Here is an 18,363-nt window from a genome sequence, read left to right on the forward strand (position 1 = left end):
GGTTTGGGTGTGATTGTGTGTGGTTGTGAGTTCATGTGATTGTGTGTGTGCCTGTATTTGCATGTCTGGGGTGTGTGTGTGTGGTGGATGGCTGTGTTGTTGGGTGTGGTTTTGATTTTGTAGGACTGTTGTTTGTGTGTCTGGGGGTCCATGTTCACAGATTCATGTGTTTATGTGTGGAACTGGGGGTGGGCTCTGAGGACTGCTGGGGCTTGGCTGAGCCCCCCCTCACCTGAGGGCCTCCTGGCACAGAAGGGGGTGCCCAGCTGCCTGGGACCTCCGACTCCCCACAGGTTCAAGAGCGCCCCAGCTGATGAATATTCATGAGGCGGGGGGGCTGGCACCCACTGCCTACAGCTGTGAGTCCATTAGCCCCCTGGCTCTCCACACGCTGACTGCAGCGGGGCGGGGGGGGGGTGTCAGAGTGGGCCTGTCCCTGTCTCCACGACTTGGGAGGCTGGGGGGTATCCTAGTGACTATAGCGGGGGCCATGTCAGAATGCTTGGCTGCTTGTGGGGACAGCTAAGGGGCTGTCTCAATGTTGTGACAGGCACTGGGGAGAGCGACTGTTGTGTGACAGGATGTTCTTGTACAGTGGTGGCGGCTGTCATCCACTGTTTCTTTGTAGCTCTGTCCAGGGACTCTGGGTGTTGTGTGGCAGTGTGAGATGTGTGCCCGTCCCCTGCAATAGCGTGGCCATGAGTGTGTGTCTTCAGAGAGCCTTTGGGCTGCCTGCTCTGTGACACTGGCACGGGGAGGGTACGTCATTGTGTTGTTGGAGTGACTGGTCTGGTTCAAACGCTGACTGAGGGACAGCTGTGTGCCACAGCCTGGGGATGGAGTGATCAGATCGGCTTCCCCTCCTTGTGACCGAGGGGGGGCAGTGACTCCGTGTGGCCACGTGGCGACCGCAGCTGCAGGGGCACCCGGACCGGGCGTGTCAGTGTGTCTCTGCCGGTCGGCGTGACGCTGCCACGGTGCAAGGGTCAGCACGTCAGGCCGCCCGGGAGGACGCAGGAGCCCATGTGGCTGAAGGCGTGTGTGACCAGCATGGTTGAGGGTGCGATGGTATTTCTGTGTGTAACAGCGTGGCTGAGGGTGTGACAGACAGTGTCGCTGGTTGAAGGTGTGACAGTGTGGCTCTGTGTGTGGTTGAAGGTGTGACAGCATAACTATGTGTGACAGCATGTGTGACAGTGTGGTTGTGTGTGACAGTGTGACTGAGGATGAGATAGTGTGGCTATGTGCGTGGCTGTGTGATCGAAGGTGTGACAGTGACACTATGCGTATGACAGTGTGTGTGATGACATGAGCCAAGGGGCTATGACTGCCCCACCCCCATCCCCAGGCGGCACAGGGAGCCCAGCTACCCTGTCACACACAACTACACTGTCACATCCTCAGCCATGCTGTCACATACAGCCTCGCTGTCTGTCACACCTTCCTGCTGGAGCAAGGGGCCTCATGGCATGAGACTGGCAGCTGCCCAGCCTGGGGACACACGTGGGCCTGAGGCAGGGACACCTGGAGATCCAACTGCTAGCTGATCTGTCTTCTGCCTGCAGGCTGGGTTTGGGGAGTGGCCTCCAGATGCCGAGGGGATGGGTGTGGGGAGGGCTCCTGCGGTCTGGGGGACTCCAGCCTGGGCCCTGGTGTGTGGCTGGGTGGCCCCTGAGGCTTGGCTAGGGACATGGCGCAGCCAGCCTCACCCCCCTGATACCTACTCCCTGGGTCAGCTGGGCGGTGGCAGCGCACAGAGGCCCCATTCAGGAGCCCGGGCTAGGTTTCCAGGGCGGGTGGGGTGGGTCTCCTGCCGGCTGCAAATGAAACATTTCCCCAATTCCTTCCCTTTGCCTCCAGATGAGTGCTGGCCACAGGAGGCCTTGCTGCCTGCCTATCCTCGGCCCTGGCCAGGCTGTGCCACTGGCCGCACGTGTGAATGTGTGCCTGCGGGCCTTGTGTGCAGCTGTGCCGGGCTGGCCTGCACACTCCCATTTGTGATTTGGGGATGTTTGTGTGCGTGTGTGTGTCTTTGGGTGTTGGTGTGACCAACTATGTGTATGACCATTTGTGATCACAGGTGATCTTGCATATCTGTGTGTGTGTATATGTTGTGTGTATGTATGTGTGTGTGATCTGTATATCTTTGTGTGATTTTGTGGGTGCCACATCTCTGGATGATTTTTTTTTTTTTTTTTTTAGATTTTATTTATTTATTTGAGAGAGAGAGAATGAGAGACAGAGAGCATGAGAAGGAGGAGGGTCAGAGGGAGAAGCAGACTCCCTGCCGAGCAGGGAGCCCGATGCGGGACTCGATCCCGGGACTCCAGGATCATGACCTGAGCCGAAGGCAGTCGTTTAACCAACTGAGCCACCCAGGCGCCCCTCTCTGGATGATTTTGACAGCATCTGTGTGTGGGGCCAAAGAGATTTGTCCCGTATGAGATTTTGTGTGACTATGTGACTTTGGGTGGCCTTGTGTGTATCTGTATAACTAGGCTCAGGGAGATTCTAGGAATCTGTACAACTATGTCTCGGTATGTTTGAGTGTGTCTTTGTAAGTTGGTGTATATTTGAGTCTCTAAGGCGGTCTGTGTGTCGGTGAGGGTCTTTGTGTGTCACTGGGGTATTATTGGTGTTACTCTGTGGATGAATCTGGGAAGGTCTGCGTGGGATTCTCTGTGTGGATGTGTGTGTGTGTGTGTGTGTGCGCGCGCGCTACTCTGGAAGAGTGTACAACAGTATCTCTGGGTGATCCTGTGACGGTGTGTGATTATGGCGCTTTATATGACCTCCCCCAGAGGAGAAGGGTCTGTATCTTTGTGTGTCTGAGTATGCCTCTGTGTCTTTGTGATTCTCTTGTGTGTGACACATGGTCCCAGGTGTCTGACCAGGTGTGCCTTGGGAGCAGGGCCCGTAATATCTCGGGCTCAGACCCCCTTAGGCGCTCCCAGCTTGGGGTGAGGGCAGCAAGCACAAAGCTAGGCCCCCCGGCTTGGGGCACAGATCATGCCTGCCAGGCTGGGCAGAGGAAGCATTAGGCCCTCGTGGAGAGTGAGGATCCCTAGTCCTGTCAGGAAGGCCTAGAACACCCCTCTCCCCAATCCTGGCAGGATCCACAGGCTAGCTCTTGACTTATCCTGTGTGCCAGATGTTTACCCACATCCCCTGAGAGGCCTGCCCAGCTGCCCCGAAGCCCAGCAATGCCTGGCCCTGCCTTCAGTGGCCCAGGACCTGGCTGCCAGAGCCCAGATGTTTCAGCGTCCTCCCCTCTACCAACCCCCGGCATCCTGGCCAGGTAATGTCACGGGCCTGGTTCCCGATCCTCCCTCCTCCTCATCCCCCCTCACACCTGCATTGTAAGAACACACCTGCTGCCAGTGGCAGCCAGGTGGGCAGTCCCGGCAGGGAGGAGTGTGGGGGTTCCAGCTGTGGCATCCCAGCTGTGCCCAGCCTCCTGGCAGCGCCCTCCTCCCCCGCGATTTCTCGAAGGCCAGGTGTGCCCTAAGACCTGGGTTCTGTGGGGGAGGAGGAGGGGGAGGGGGGCATGGGTGTCCTCTAGGGCAGTCCCCCCCTTTTTTTTAGAGCGGCCCCTTTGCCTCATAAAAATCCTCCCAGGGGGCAGCTGTGGAGAGGCGAGCAGAGCGGATGTGTGTGTGTGTGTATGTGTGTGTACACGGGGGGGGGGTGTTGTGGGTAGGGGGAGGGGGTCTCACCATGTGGACAATTCTGAGTGCAGATATATGCATGAACATGGGGGTCAAGTGTTTTGTTTGTGTGAACATGAACGGATATAGTTTGTGACTAGATAAGGAAGTGAGTGTGTATGTGTACACAGTGGTGTGAGAGTGTGTGTAAATGGAAGAATGGGTATTGTGTGTTTAGGAATGGAAGGAGGGGTGTTGTGTGTGTATTTGGATGTTGTATGAGTAGGTCTGTGTGTGTGTGTAAATGGAAGGATGCGTGTCCTTTTTTGTGCGAATGTGTCTGAATGGAAGGATGGGTGTCCCGTTTCTGGGTGTGTGTCTGGATGGAAGAATGGGTGTTGCCTGTGTGTGCGTCTATCTGTCTGAATAAAAGGATGGGTGTCCCCTGTGTGTATGTGTGTGTGTCTCAATGGAAGGATGTTATGTGTATGCATATGGATGTTGTGTGTGTGTGTATGTGTGTCTGAATGGAAGGATGGGTGTTGCTTCTGTGTGCGTGTGTGTGTGTGCAGCTGAATGGAAGGATGGGTGTTGCCTGTGTGTGTGTGCGTGCGAGTATGAGCAGAGGGATGAATGTTGTGTTGTGAGTGTGTATGTGAATGAAGGATGGATGGTGTGTGTGCGTGTGCAAATGGAATTGTGGTGTGGGTATAAGTGGGTATGGGAAGCTGGTTCAAGCAGAGCCTAGGTCTGGGGCCAGAGGCAGGACCAGGAAGGTGATAAGGGAGGGTAAGCATCTGCCAGGCCTCGTGTTAAGCACTGGGCACACAGTAAGAAACAAGACAAAAGGCCCTGCCCTCCGAGGGCTGACATTCTCGTGGGGGTCCCGTGTAGGTGGGGTCTGGGTTTGACAGGAAGTACTGGTGATGTGGGTGCATGGGGGAACGAACATGTGTGTTTCAAGCTGACCACATGTGTACAACAGCTCTGAGGGCCTTTCTGTCCGAAAGCGTCAGTGTGTGTGTGATGAACTTGGGTATGTGTGGCAGGGATATGGGCAGAACCCAGCCCCAGGGTCTGGCATGACTGGTGGACAGGGCTGGGAGGACAGGCCAGCCAGTGGGGGGAGGACCAGACCCAAGTTGGGGGAGGGGGCTTCTGAGGGGCGTGGCCCTTCATGCCCAATTTTCAGAGGGCCCCGGGGGGGGGGGTGGTGTCTGCCTGGCTCTCAAGATCCCTCCCAAGCCTCCCAGCTATATTAAAGGTGCCAGACACCCCAACCCTCTCCATTTCTTTCCTGAGCCATCCAGGCCCTAGTCCCCCTGGATCTCTAAATCCCTTTCCTGTTCCTTCTTTCAGCCCCTCACAGCACGCCCCCCACCCTGGTCCCCCATGCACCATGAGCCGGGCCCCTTCTCTCCAAACCATTGCTCACGACCCCCCTGCCTTCCTCCTGCAGCGGTGCTGGGGAGGAGCTGCTGCAACGGCCCTGAAACTTTAAACGGTGTTAAAAGTTTCTGTTTACGAGAAGCCCTTGAATTTTTAAGGACGTATCGATTCCCTCTGCTTCGGCCTTGCCTCGGCAGCGGCTGTGACATAGTGGGGGAGGCCATGTGGGACCCGCAGGGTTCTAGGGACACAGCCCCTGGGGCACTGAATGGCAACACATGGACCCAGACACACCCTCAGGCACACAGAGACCCCCTCCCTGACACATGCACACACACACACACACAGATCCTCGTCACAGCCCCAGACCCACAAAGACCACCCCACAGGAACACATTCCTAGTAACACCCATTAACACTCTCTGCCACCCAGACCCCGATCACGGACACACTCACTGGGACCTTTGCCCACTCGCCCCCTTCGTCACTTGTCCTCTGGGACACAGAGACCCATATCCCTGCCACACATACACAAGTTCATCACACACACACTGACACTTTCGGACAGAGAGACCCTCAGAGCTGTTGTACACATGTGGTCAGCTTGAAACACACATATTTGTTCCCCCATGCACCCACATCACCAGTACTTCCTATCAAACCCAGACCCCACCTACACGGGACCCCCACGAGAATGTCAGCCCTCGGAGGGCAGGGCCTTTTGTCTTGTTTCTTACTGTGTGCCCAGCGCTTGACACGGGGCCTGGCAGATGCTTACCCTCTCTGACTCACAGACACCCCCAAGCCCACAGAGAGACCCACCACTACACAACACTGGTCCACACAAAGAGACTCCTGGATGTACACTGACCTGTGTCTCTTCCCCAGAGAACACCCAGACCCACACAGACAGCTGAGGACACAACTCCAGTCATCCTGCCTCAATGATGTAATGTGACCACATGTGATCACATACACACACACACACTCACTCCCTTGTGCCTGCTTGCAGGGGACTCAATGGGCACAGCCATGGCAGCCCTGCACAGCCAGCCCTGCATGCACGCACGTGCACACACACCTGGGTACCAACACCCCTCCAACAGACAATGCACGGCTTAGAATTGCCACAGCTTCTTGGCCCGGGAGGGCGAGAAGGTGTTGGCTATACCTGGCAGCAGGAGAGAGCTTTGTCTTGGCAGGACCTGCCCAGGGGCTGCAGGCACCGCCTCCCCGCCCACCTCGGGGGTCACCTAAGGGCTCCCCCTGCCCCCACACCAGGGTCCTCAGTACCAACTTTGGCCCCCATTCCTTTCTGCTCTGGAAATGAGGGTTCAGGGGCCTGCATGAGAGACTGGAGTCTCACGGGGGGCGGGGGGGGGGTGGCCAGAGTGTACATGTACCCGAGGCCTCCATGCCCATTTCTGTCCCTGCAGGCTGGGCTCTGTGGCACCTCCTAGATCTGTGTGTCCATGATCAGGTCCAAGTATAAGTGTGTTTGTGTGTGTGTGTATTTTGCATGAGTGCCGTAAGGGTGGGTTGTGGGAGGGGCCTGGGTGTATGTGTGTCATACCTGTGTGCATGGCTCGGTGATCCCCTGGACTGTTGGTCAGTGTACCCAAGGCCAAGGGGTACATCTGGGCACCAGGTGTGTCCTATGTATGTCCCTGTGTTGTTGTGACTGCCAATGTCACTTCGTATCAGTGACACTTTGTATTTCTTTGTATCAGGGTCAGTGTGCTCCTTCCCTGTGTCACTGGGCTTGTGCATGCGGGTATCTGATGGTGTATGTTTGTCTGACAGTGTGTTAACACATCTCCCTTGTGTTAGTGTCATTCTGTGTGCCTGGCTGGCTACTGCCAAGATGTTTTGGTGTGGCTTTGTGTGTGCCTTTGGGTGTCTATATATAGGAGTTGTATGTCTGGAGCGCTCCACAGTGTGGTTGTGTGATCATGCCTGTCAGTGTGTCAGCGTGAATATGTACGTGTCAGCATGCCCTGGTGTGTGTTTGTCTTGGTGTGTATCAGTGTGTGTCCATGTGAGGCCCGCGTTGGTGTGTCTAAACACGGCTCCTTGTTGGAATGCGTGTGTACAGGTTATCATCATGTGATGGTGGGCCTGTGTGCCTGTCAGCGTGTGGGTCGTGGGCTGGTGTGCCAGGGCGTGTGTCTATGCTGTATGTGTGTAGGTGTCTGTGTGTGCTTCGTTGTTGGAACGTGGAACGTGTGGCAATGCGTTCTGTACGTGACATGTGTGGCGGGGTCCGAACCCTGCTGTGTGTCAGCGTGTGTCTGCGATGGAACGCGGGCCAGCACGTGTCGGGGTGGCTGTGTCGGTGTGCGCCCCCGCGCGCGCGCGTGTGTGTGCATGTGTGTGCGTGTGCGTGTGTGTGTGTGTGTGAGCGCGCCGGCCGCCGCTCCCCCGCCCTGCCCGCCCCTCCCCGCGCCCCTCCTCCCGCCCGCGCCGCCCGCCCGCTCCCTCTCCCCGGAGTGCGCCGCTTCCAAACTTTGTCTAAACTTTCACTTTCACAGCGCGGCGGCGGCGGCGGCGTTGGCGGCGGCGGCGGGCGAGGGTGACCGGCCGAGCGGCGGCGGCATGGAGTAGACGCGCAGCGGCGGCGGCAGCAGCGGACGCGAGAGGCAGCGGCGAGCGCGGCGGCGGCGGCGGCGGCGGCCCCGGAGCCGGCGGGGCCGAGCCTGCGAGCGGCGAGCGCGGGGCCGCGGGCCGGGCGGGCGCAGCGCGGCGGAGGCCGGAGGAGCCGAGCCGGAGCCGGAGCCCGAGCGCGGCCGCCGCCTGCCGGGCCTCCCCTCGCCGCGGCCGGCCGCCGCGCTCCCGCCCGGGCGCCCAGCTATGTACTCCCCGTACTGCCTCACCCAGGTACCGGCCGCCGCCCCTGGGCGACCGGGGAGGGGAGCGGGCGCAGGAGGCCGGCGGGCGGGCGGGCGGGCGGCAGGAGGGGGCGCGCGGCGGCCCGGGGGGAGTGAGCCTGCGGGCGGCCGAGGGGTGCAAGCCGTGCTGTGGGCAGTCCTCGCACGCATGCGGGCGTCACGGTGCGCGTGCGACCCTGGCCACCGGGCGGACTTCTGGTGGGGGCTCTGGGGTGGCCGGCTGCGTGCGTGGCGCTGCCCCCGGAGCGAGGAGCGGGAGTGTGTGTGTGTGTGTGTGTGTGTGCGTGCGTGTGCGCGCGCGCTCGACTGGGGTGCGGTGGACTCCCGCCGACCGGTGGGCGACTGTAGCGTGCACCCGGGCAGCGTGGCCACTGGCAGTGGTTGCAGGGGTGACAGAGTGGCAGGGGGTGGTCCCGAGGGCGCAGAGCGGGGACTGGGTCTCGCGGCGCTCTATGGGGCGGGCGCAGCTTTTCCCGAGGGTGGCAGCGGCCGGTACGCGTGGCGGCGGCCCCTGCGTGCAGCCGGGGTGCCCGGGGCCGGCCGAGCGGCCCGGGCGTCGCCCCAAAGTCTTTGTTCAGGCCTCACATGGGAGCGGGGCTAAGAAAATGGCGGGGCTCCCAAATTTCGGAGGGTTAGGGGAGGGGAGGGAGGGACGGGCGCGCTGCCAGCCGGGGCCGCGCCTCTCGGCCGACCCTGGACGTCGCAGCCGCGCCCCCCCCCACCGCCCCAAACTTTCCTCGGCGCAAACTTTCCGGCCCCAGCTACCCCGGCTGCGGCGCGGTGGACCAGGCGGGCCGGGGGAATCCCGTCCTGCCGCCCGGAGGCGGGAGGGGCGGGAGGCAGCCGTGGATGCCGCAGACAGTGCTGCGGCCACGCCGTCGGGTCAGCCGCGAGCACCACAGAGCCGACCTTGGCGCGCTGCGAGAGCAGAGCGCGTCCCGCCTCCAGCGAACTTCCCTGCGCCGCGCTCGGCGGCGGCAAAAGCGCGGGGGATGCCTGCCCTGCCACTCCACCTTCCCTGGGTTGTGGCCCCAGGCTCCGAGAGGGCACAAGAACCGTCCAGAGTCCCACAGTAGCCCTGGCAGCACTGCCTGCGGGGCCAGGCTACTGCTGGCAACACGGACTCCGAAGAGGGGACACCTGGGGGCCGCCTAGCCCTGCCTGCCAGCAGGGCCTGTGTGTAAGGAGAGTCTTGAGGCCAGGCCTGGGGTCTTAATTGTCTTCTCTGCCCAATCTGAGCCCTGTCAGCCTTCTGTCAAGTGTGCCCACAGATGGGAGTGGGAGTCCAAGTGAATATGGCTGCTACCAGGTGGTGGTGTGTGGCGAGGGGCAAGAGACTTTGTCGGGGTTGTGTGTCAGCCGCGGCCGCACCACACTCCTATATCCACAGATTCGAGTGCGTACGTGTGTGTCAATCTTGGGGTCTGCATGTGGCTTCTATGGGTTGGCGGGGGCAGGCCTGCATGGTATGGACATATGTGTGGCCCAGGGAGCAGGTTTTCCTGTACAAAACTGGGTGTGAGTGTTGGTGAGGGTACACAGGCCCCCGTATGTATCAGTGTGCATGTAGGTGTAAGTAGGCACTCTGGCCACTGTGGCAGCGTGGGGGGACCCCCCCCCCAATCTGTGCCTCTGACTGACCAATCGCTCTATCTTGGGCCGCATGACAACACTGCCCACCTAGTGGGGTCTGAGCTGTGGTTGCCTTTGGGGCTATGCTTGGCTGGACTATGTGCTGGTGTTTGGGGGGGCCTAGTGGGATCAAGACCCCATGCTTGAGTAGCCCCTTGCCCACCAGTTACCCTCCCAGCAGCCTGGCCTGCCCCCTGAGACCTGGGTAAGACTTGCGCTCCTGGGAAAGAAAATGCCAGCCAGTTCACTGGTGATAAGACTAGGAAGGGGCTGGGGTAGCACCCAGACTCAGGGCCATGGCCAAGGCTTGACTCTATGACACCCCAGAAGGGAGCAAGAGCTCAGCTCTGTGTCACAGGCCTGAGTGTGCCAGGGTGGATGGAGAGGAGAGTGGGCATGGTCTCTCTGGGTTGTACCCCTCAGCTCCGTGCAGGAGGCTGCTGTCAGCTGGTCAGCAGGGTCTGGTCTGCCCCTCCCGACAGTCACATCTCTTGGATCCAGAGTCTCTGTTTTTACAAATCTTTCTGCTTCCATAATTTGCCCTGCCAGTCTCTGTCTTTTTCTCTGCCTCTGTCTCTATATCTGGTTGCTCTGCCCCTTTTCTGTCTCTCTCTCTCTTTCTCTCTTAGCCTCTGTCCTTCTATATCTTTGACTATCCCTGTCTCTCCCTGTCTCTGTCTCTGACTGGTTCTGGCCCCATCTCTGCTTCCCCCCCTCCCCACGAGTCTCGGACTCTCTGTCTCTCTGGCCTCTCTCTTTCTCTTCCCCTTTTCTTTTTTTCAAACCAGAATTGGCTTCGATTTTAAAGTCAATAAATGATTGAGCAGGAACGAGCTTGGAGCAGCGGGGCCCTGGCGGGGAAAGGCACTGTGGGCGAGGGGGAAGGGCGGGGGGTGTGGGGGGGGAAATCTCCTTCTGGAAAAAGCATCGAAATCCAGGGCGGCTGGGCGGGGCGCTTGCTGGCGCTGCTTGAGCCCACTGCAGCCCTAGGCCTGAGTCCTTGGCAGACAGGAGGGGGTGGATGGATGGGACCCCTTCCCCAACAGACAGACACACACCAGAATGAGGACATACATATATACATCACCGCCACCCCCAAAATGGGGACATAAATGACCTGCTCATGCTGATCATCCAGACACATGGCCATGGAGGAACCTACAGGCACAGGAAATGGTGGACCTGTGTTCGCTCCCACCGGCAACACACACACACACACACACACACACACACACACACACACGCACCCCCCCCCCTTGACATGGGACGCATATATCGACATAGGCTCAGGGAGACACAGCAATACCTCCCAGATATACCCTGACTCAAGTGTGTGTTCACCCCTGCGCTTGCTCACACCGACTCAAGGACAGATGGATGGACAGACACACGCTTTTATATAAGACGTAATGCTGTTGGCTCAGCTGGGTGTGTACGTAGATATGCACACTTGCCGACATTTCCTACCACATAGCCACATGAGCAGCAGAATGTTCACGCTCTCTGCGACCACACACGCAATCCTTCCAGGGAAGGGGCTATGGGCTGGGGCCTCCCTGAAGCCCCCGCCTCAGCTATTTCCTTGGGGCACTGTGGCCACCTCTCTGTCCCCATGATGCTGTTGCTCCCCGTCCTAGCGCAGTGTAGGGACCCCTTTTAATGGTGCCTTTTCTCCCTGGCTCTGGCCCTGCCTGCTTCTTGCCCACTTCTGGGATGGGAGGTGTGTGCAGGCAGGAGCTGGGATGGGGCAGGCCATGCTGGGGGCTAGGTTGGACTCTGTTAGATGTTTTGAGGCTGGACCAGGTGACGCTTGGAGCCAGGGGCTCTGCTGGCTTAATTTGGGGAGCAGGATGCTCCCTTCTTGCTGGGTGCTGGAGTCAGGGGTCCTTGCTGAGCCAGGAATGTCTTGTGTGGCCTCAGGAGTCCCAGATGGAGGCTGTGGGTGCAGAGGTCAGGAATTGGGCTTTGTCATTAGGCGGCACAGGGTTTGAACTCTGGTTCTGCATCTTCTAATCCTGTGATTTGAACTGCAGATTTTCCTGGTCCATAAAATGGGTAATAATAGCACCTATCGCTCAGGCAGTGATTAGGCTTAGCGCAGTGTCTGGCCTGTAGCATGTGTTCAGGAAATGGAATGACTTGTAGTCATCTTGGTTGTCATCATTAGGTCACCCCTAGGCCTTCCCAACTGAGGGAAGAGTACTTCTGGGGGGCGGGGTGGAAGGCAGGGTGGAGCACCTCTCAACCATAGAAGTCCGAGTAGACTGCCTGGAGGAGGAAGCAAGCAGAGTTTGGGAGGAGGGAAGCCAGCTCATGGCCCAGCTACTTTCCCTTGGGTGGAGTCCCATCAGCCAGGCAGAGGGCAGCAGGGGTTCAAGGCAAGGAGAGATGATGGTGGGGAAGGGCGGGGTACAGGAGGGGAGGGACAAGCCCTGCACTACCCCATGGGGACCAGATACCTTTTTGGGGGCCACTGGCTGCCCTGACCCTTTCCCTAGTCTCGACCCTGACCTCAACCAGACCCACTTTGGGGCTGTGCTCTGAGGCCTTGTTCTGGGGCATGCAGGAGTGTGTGTGTGTGTACATGAGTGTCCAAACGTTAGAGGGGCAAAGAGCCTGGAGTTGGGGGTGGGTCCTGATGATGGCTTCAGGGACGTCTACGTGGCTCCAGAGCTGTTTCTGCATTTGCACGCGAGTGGTGTCACCCGGGTCCACCATGGGGCTAGGTTGCATATGGGGGATCCTATGTGGGCACCTGGCAGTGTTAGGCAGTCACCGTGGGTGTGTGTAGGGGGTGGGCACACAGCTGTGGCTGCCGGTGAAACTCCCCTGGTAGTGAGCATCTGATCGCTGGCTTCCATGTTCAACCTGCTGGGAGCCTGGCCTTTTTGGTCGGCTTGGTCCTTGTTCTCTCTGCTCTTGAAGCGCAAATTTGGGGTCTCTCACTTCCCTCCAGCTGGACCAAGAGAGGCAGAGGACGCACAGACACCTGTGTTTTCCTCCAACAAAGTGCTGAGGATGGAGCTCCTGTCCCCCCACCCCCCCTGCAGCTGGGGTAGGGGAAAGAAGGGTGTGTATTCATTTTCCTGTCCCCAAAGCCCCAGATGTGGAGGCAAAGGAGCCAGGAGGATGGCTGTGAATGGCTAACTGGGTTCTCCCTGATCCGCATGTGTTCACTGGTGTGTTGGGCTTTAGAGCCACCATTTTGCTGCAGATGGCCATGTGGCCGCGAACGTCTGCGTGGGTCCCTCTGCAAGTGTCCCTGTGTCTCCATGTGTCCGTTATTGGGTACTGCCTGCCTGTGTCTCCGAGGGTCATCCCACGCTCCACCTCTGTGTATCCGGGAACAGTGGGGTTGCGGGTGTGTGTCACCGTGTTTATTGCGGGTGCCCGATGTCGTCTTTGTGTCGTGGTGTCCCTGTGGCATGTCAGTGTGCAACGAAATGTTTTCTCTGGATGTCTGACTGTCGTGGGAAAGGTTGTATCAGTGTGGGTTCCCATGCACGTCCACCTGTGTCAGCAAACGTGTCGATGCCTGGGTCTCCGGGTGTCACCTCCCCCGTGGCATTTTGCGTGCTGGGCTTGTCCCTGTGACCACCAATGTGTATCTCACCACAAGGGCCCCTCTCCTTGGCCCCCTTTGGCTTTTTGGCAGCCTGTGAAATGCCCGCTATGGCGGCCAGGCTAGCGGCTGGGAGCAGGCCGGCCTCTCCACGGCTTCCCATGAGGTCGGGCAGCCGTGGTGGCCCTGCTGTGGGCCCCGCCCGTGCCCCTGGCCCAGCATGGACAGAAGCCCGTTGTGTGGCGAGGTGCGGGTGTGTGTTTGGGCCGCCCACAGGCCTCCCTCTGTCTGCCGGGTGCGCATTGATCTTGGCTTCTGCCTATGTCCGTCCTGGCCTGGCCAGCTGGGGTGTCCGGCTGTCTCTGCGGGCCTGAGCCCTCCGCCCCTGCTGCCCCCACAGTCAGGCCTGCCCTGGGTCCCACACCTCCCATGCCACCCGCTGTCCCTCCGAAGCTCTGAGAGCTCAGATTTGGAAACCGAGGGCCCCCCCCTTCTTTCTCTCTCTCTCTCTCTTTCCTCCCTCTCTCCTCCCCTCCTCCCGCTCCCTCTCTCCCTCTCTCTCTCCTCCTGCCAAACGCGTCTTGGCTCCGTCTGAATATCTCTCCTCCTCGATTTTTGGCTCCAGCTCTGGGCGCGTTCACTAAAAGAAGGGCTAGCTCCCCCCTTCCCTGCCCCCCCTCCTCGCTGCCTCCCCCCTCCTGAGGAGCCCCTCTGAGAGCGGGAGTGGCCGTGTGTAGGGGCCTGGGCCCCCCAAGTGGGCTTGGCCAAGGGGGCACAGGCCTGATGGGTGAGGGGCTGGGTGGACGGGGCCTGGCAGCCGGAGGGGGGTAGCAGCCAGGGTAACCGTGCTGCCTGGCTGGCCGGGCGGGCAGGTGGGGAGGGGTCGGGGGCACGGAGCTGGGGTGTCTGGCTTCTGGTGGGGCTGGCAGGCCTCTGTGAGGCGCAGCTGTGCCCAGAACTCGGAGCTGCGTTTGCCACCACTACCGATGTGGCTGCGCCAGCCGGGGAGGGGGAGGCGGGTGGCGGGCACTGCGGCGATCTGTAGCCAATCGGAAGGCAGGGTTGCACTGGGGAGCTTTCCCCCTACTGGGGCCCCACCCTGAGGGGAGCTGGGGGTGGTGGCCAGCAGTGGGCAGGGGGCAGTGCCACCACCACTGCCGAGGACCCTGCCCCCTTGGCTGAAAGCTCAGTGCCAGCCTTCCTGGCACAGATCGGGCAAGGGTGGGGGTCTGTCCCCACCTGAATCTGCGGGAGCCGAGTCGGAGGACGGGGCAGCTCAGAGGTGCCCCCTACCCCCTTGGCCTGGGGAGGCGGCTCTTAGCCCGGGGCAGTCAGGACCCGGGGGTGGGGGCCAAATCATCCAGGAGATTCCATCCACATATTGGCTTCAGTAGAATCACCTTGGGGGTTTATTCTGGGTCCATCTCACACAAAGTCGTACGCTGTCACCGGCACACGCGGGCACAAAGAATCATGCTGTCACACGCAGGCACGTCACACCTTCCTAAATCAGGAGCACGCAGACACAGGCGGCCCCACACAAAGAGACTTGCCTTTACACACAAACACCTAGAGATGCCCACCCCACCCGAGCACATCGGCGTGGGCTACCCGTGCGGGGACGTGCACACGGGCACACAGGGTCACACAGTCGCATGCCACGAGCCACACAGCACACACACACGCCTCGCTGTTGCCAAACACACAGGACTATGGAGTGTCGCGCGGACCCACAGACACTCAGCGAGAAGCACATAGCACATGCACGAATTAACACTGTCAGACACCCAGAAACACACACACGAGCTCAGGTCCACCCCACCCACCATCAGACACAGGGGCGCACGTGCACACACTCACACACTCACACACTCTCAGGCACAGCGATACACACACACTTGGCAATGTCTGGGAACATATTCGGTCATCACACTCGGAGGGGAGTTTGCTACTGGCATCTCGCGAGGGGAAGCCGGGGACGCGGCCCAGCACCCTCCAGAGCACAAGACGCCCCCACCGCAAACAGTGATCCAGCCCCCGATGTCAGCAGTGCCGAAATGGAGACACTCAGCCCTAGTCTTGTCGGACACACACAGTAACACACACACGGGCACAACGGACACCCATTACACGCACGTGGGCGCGCACGTGCGCGCGCGCACGCACACGGACAAGAGGATGCTGCAAGGGCTGCACACACAGTCTTGCTCATCAGGACCCAGGTGTTGTCACAAATGCAACCCCACCCCCATACATAAGCCCAGGCACAGACGGTGTGGCGTTACAGTCCCAAGTTGCCCCAGTACATGTGGATGAGCGTCACACCCACAAAGGCATTCACACCTGGGTTACACCTGGCCCTGTTGGGAAATGGCATCTGAGCGGTGAGACCTGGCCTCCTCGCGCCTCCCCTCTGCCTGCCTGCCCTCTGGCTGTCTTTGCGCAGCCGATTCCACCACCCTGACCTCTCCTGATGGAATTTGGGACTCTGAATCCCTGCGCTGGTTTGTCACAGCCTGGGGGTTCGGGGTGGGGGGAGAAGCCTTCGAAGCCACATGCCTACGCTGGCCCAGGACACCCCAGTCCTCTGGCCCAGCGGCCCCATTCTAACTGTCCTGCTCTGGAAGCCATCAAGACGGTCTGGGATGGAGGCGAGGCTGATTTCTGAAACTCTCGTCCTCCGTGGGGCTGTCTCCTTAATCCTCTGGCCATGGCCTCTTCATTTCTGACTCTGAAGAAAGAAGAGAGGGCTGGCAGAATCGCACAAGGAGAAAGCATTTTATAGGATTATAACAAAATGTCCTAAAAACTATAGTGCTGGGCTGAAGTGCGCTGTGTGCTTGCTGTGCTGCACCCAGTGCTAAGCGCCTTCCCAGCTTGTCCCCAGAATCCGTCCGTGTGAGGCAGGTGGACAGGGGTTAGCTGTGCCCACGTGTGTGTTACTGTGCGTGGCTGACAGTATAATAAGGCAGGATTTCTTTAGTTCGGCACTGTTGGCATCTGGGACATTTGGACATTGTTAGGAGAGCGGGGGCTCTGAGCCAACTTCCCGGGTTTGAATCCTGGCTCTGCTATTCACTAGCTGTGTGACCTTGGACAAATCACTCAACCTCTCTGTGCCTCTAGTTTCCTCTCACAGGGTTATGGTAAGGACCGAAGGAGTTGGCTTATAGAAAGTGCCTTAAGGTAGTGCGTGATATGAAGTAAGTGCTTGATTTTATAGATGAGAAGCTGAAAGAAGAGATATCCAGTGCCAGGGTCAAGGGCTATGAGGTGAGCCTCTTCTCTGATTGCCACCACTTTAAATCCTACTGATAGGACAGAATTGCAGCTTCTTTTCTGGCCTTTACCAAATTTCAGAGTGGGCCTGTACATCCCCGCACCCCCATGTGAAGCTTGACCTAGCTGTCAGCCCTTGAGCCCTCCTTACCACCCAGACCTTCAGATCTTCTTCCATTCAGGGCTCAGGGTGAGAGTGGGTGGTCGGCTCACCCACTTCTGCACCACCACTGGCCAGGCTTGCCTTCACTACCCCGACAGGGCATGATGCCTTCTCCCACACCTTGCTGGGCACCCAGCTGGAGCCTGAGTGCTGGGGGTGCCCCTGGGGGCCTGTGCATTCCTTCAACAAATATTTACTCAGCACCTCCCGGGTGCCAGGCCCTGTTCTAGGCCCTGGGGGCTCAGCAGAGGTGCCAGCCCCGGTGGGAGGGCAGACAGTGAACCCGATAAACAAGGGAGTGTCCAGTACTTGAGACAGTGATAGGTGCTAGGAGAAAAAGAACAGGTAAGGCCCATGGAAGTGCTGGGCAGCTGCTGTTTTAGCAGAGGTGGTCTGCGAGGCCTCGTGGTGCGGTGCTGACCTGCCCCCCAAAGCAGCTCTGCCACAGCTCGAGTATGGCCTCACAGGCCCTTTTCCCTCTCGGAGGGGGCAGTCCGGAGGTCAAGGGTATGTGGCTTAGCATGGTTGCCCCAACCGTCTGCCCCCAGTGCACGGCCTGTTGTTGCTGAAGCCTGAGATCATCCATTATCCGTACTTGTGGATACACCGTATGCTGCCCGCCCAAGACCGGGAGACAAGATGGCCGGCGTTTCTCCTGTATAGAAACTGGGCCTCGATGGGCACCCGGTGTTCTCAGCCCTGCTGCTCTGAGCTGGGGGTGGGGCGGGGGCAGCTGGTGGCCCGGAGTGGCACTTCCACCTGGGCCCCTCGATTTAGCTCCCCCGGGGCGGGCCCGGTTTATTTTTACCCCAGCCCGTCACCTTGGCAGTGCCAGGCCACGCCATCTTTGTAGGGTCTTGGGGACCTGCCCACGGCTTGAGGGGACCTGGCTTTGTCTCTTGGCCCTCTGATTTCCGCTGGGCCCCCATCTTCCTCCACCCCCAAAGTTCTAGACGTGAGGGCTCTGGGCTGGGGCTGGTGGGGTCAGCGCTGCCGGCTGGCAACCACTGTGCCCAGCCTGGTGGCATTTGGTTTGGCGCCCTGCCTGCCCGCCACCCCCACCCCATGCCCGGGCAGAGCCCAGCGGCTGCTGCTGCCAGTCTCCATTTCAAAGCTTGGGGTGGGGGTGGGGGAGCGCTGGGCGCATCCCCCGGCCCCCGGCCTGTCCCGTGCCACCTGGGGCTTGTCCCCCCAGGCCTGCTCCCTGGAAGGCCCCAGACCGCTTTTCTCGCTGCCCCTTTGCGGCCCAGAGCTCAGCGAGGATGCCCGCCTGGCTTCCATCTTCCCTGCTCGTTTCCTCCCTTGCTTGCCTGCTTGCCTGTAATGGCTCACCATTTTTGGCATCTCCTCCTCCTCCCCCTCCCATAGGCACCAACCTCACTTCCAAACCCGCCATTGCTGGCTCTCAGGCCTTCTCTGCTGCCTGGGGCTGGGACCCTGGAAATGAGAGTTTGGGAGGGCTGGGTATGTGGGCACCAGGGGCTTTCTGGGTGTGCGTGTGTGTGTGTGTCTGGAGGGGGACACACGCTCTGAGCCAGCTTGTACAACCTGCTTCAAGGCTGGCAGAGCTGGGCTGCAGAAAGGGGGCAGCACAGAAAAGTGTAGACCCTTCCATTTCTAACCAGACCCAGGGACCCAGAATCGGCCTCTGGGCCACCAGGAGACTAGGGTGGGCATTCCTGCCAAAGTCTAGGGCCTGGACTGGCAAAAGCAAGGCTTTATCTGTGGGGTGCCCAGATCCTTCCTCCCCCCTCGGGTCCCCCCAGGGCTTCAAGATTCCTGCTCCTCCTCTCTGGAACTTTG

At 59.7% G+C, this 18,363-nt stretch overlaps 1 protein-coding gene across 1 annotated transcript in view; it reads left to right on the plus strand.

Annotated features, from left to right (window-relative positions):
• The first annotated feature begins 7,574 nt into the window (after positions 1-7,574).
• NFIX (nuclear factor I X) overlaps positions 7,575-18,363 on the plus strand; it is a 93,399-nt gene continuing 82,610 nt past the window's right edge. The window contains exon 1 of the mRNA XM_081813565.1: positions 7,575-7,913. Coding sequence (XP_081669691.1) covers positions 7,887-7,913 — 27 coding nt within the window. The 5' untranslated portion in view covers positions 7,575-7,886. The remainder of the gene's footprint in view (positions 7,914-18,363) is intronic.

Source organism: Leptonychotes weddellii, chromosome 1 (genome assembly GCF_054177405.1).
Source record: "Leptonychotes weddellii isolate Sample4059 chromosome 1, ASM5417740v2, whole genome shotgun sequence".
Lineage (NCBI taxonomy): Eukaryota > Metazoa > Chordata > Mammalia > Carnivora > Phocidae > Leptonychotes > Leptonychotes weddellii.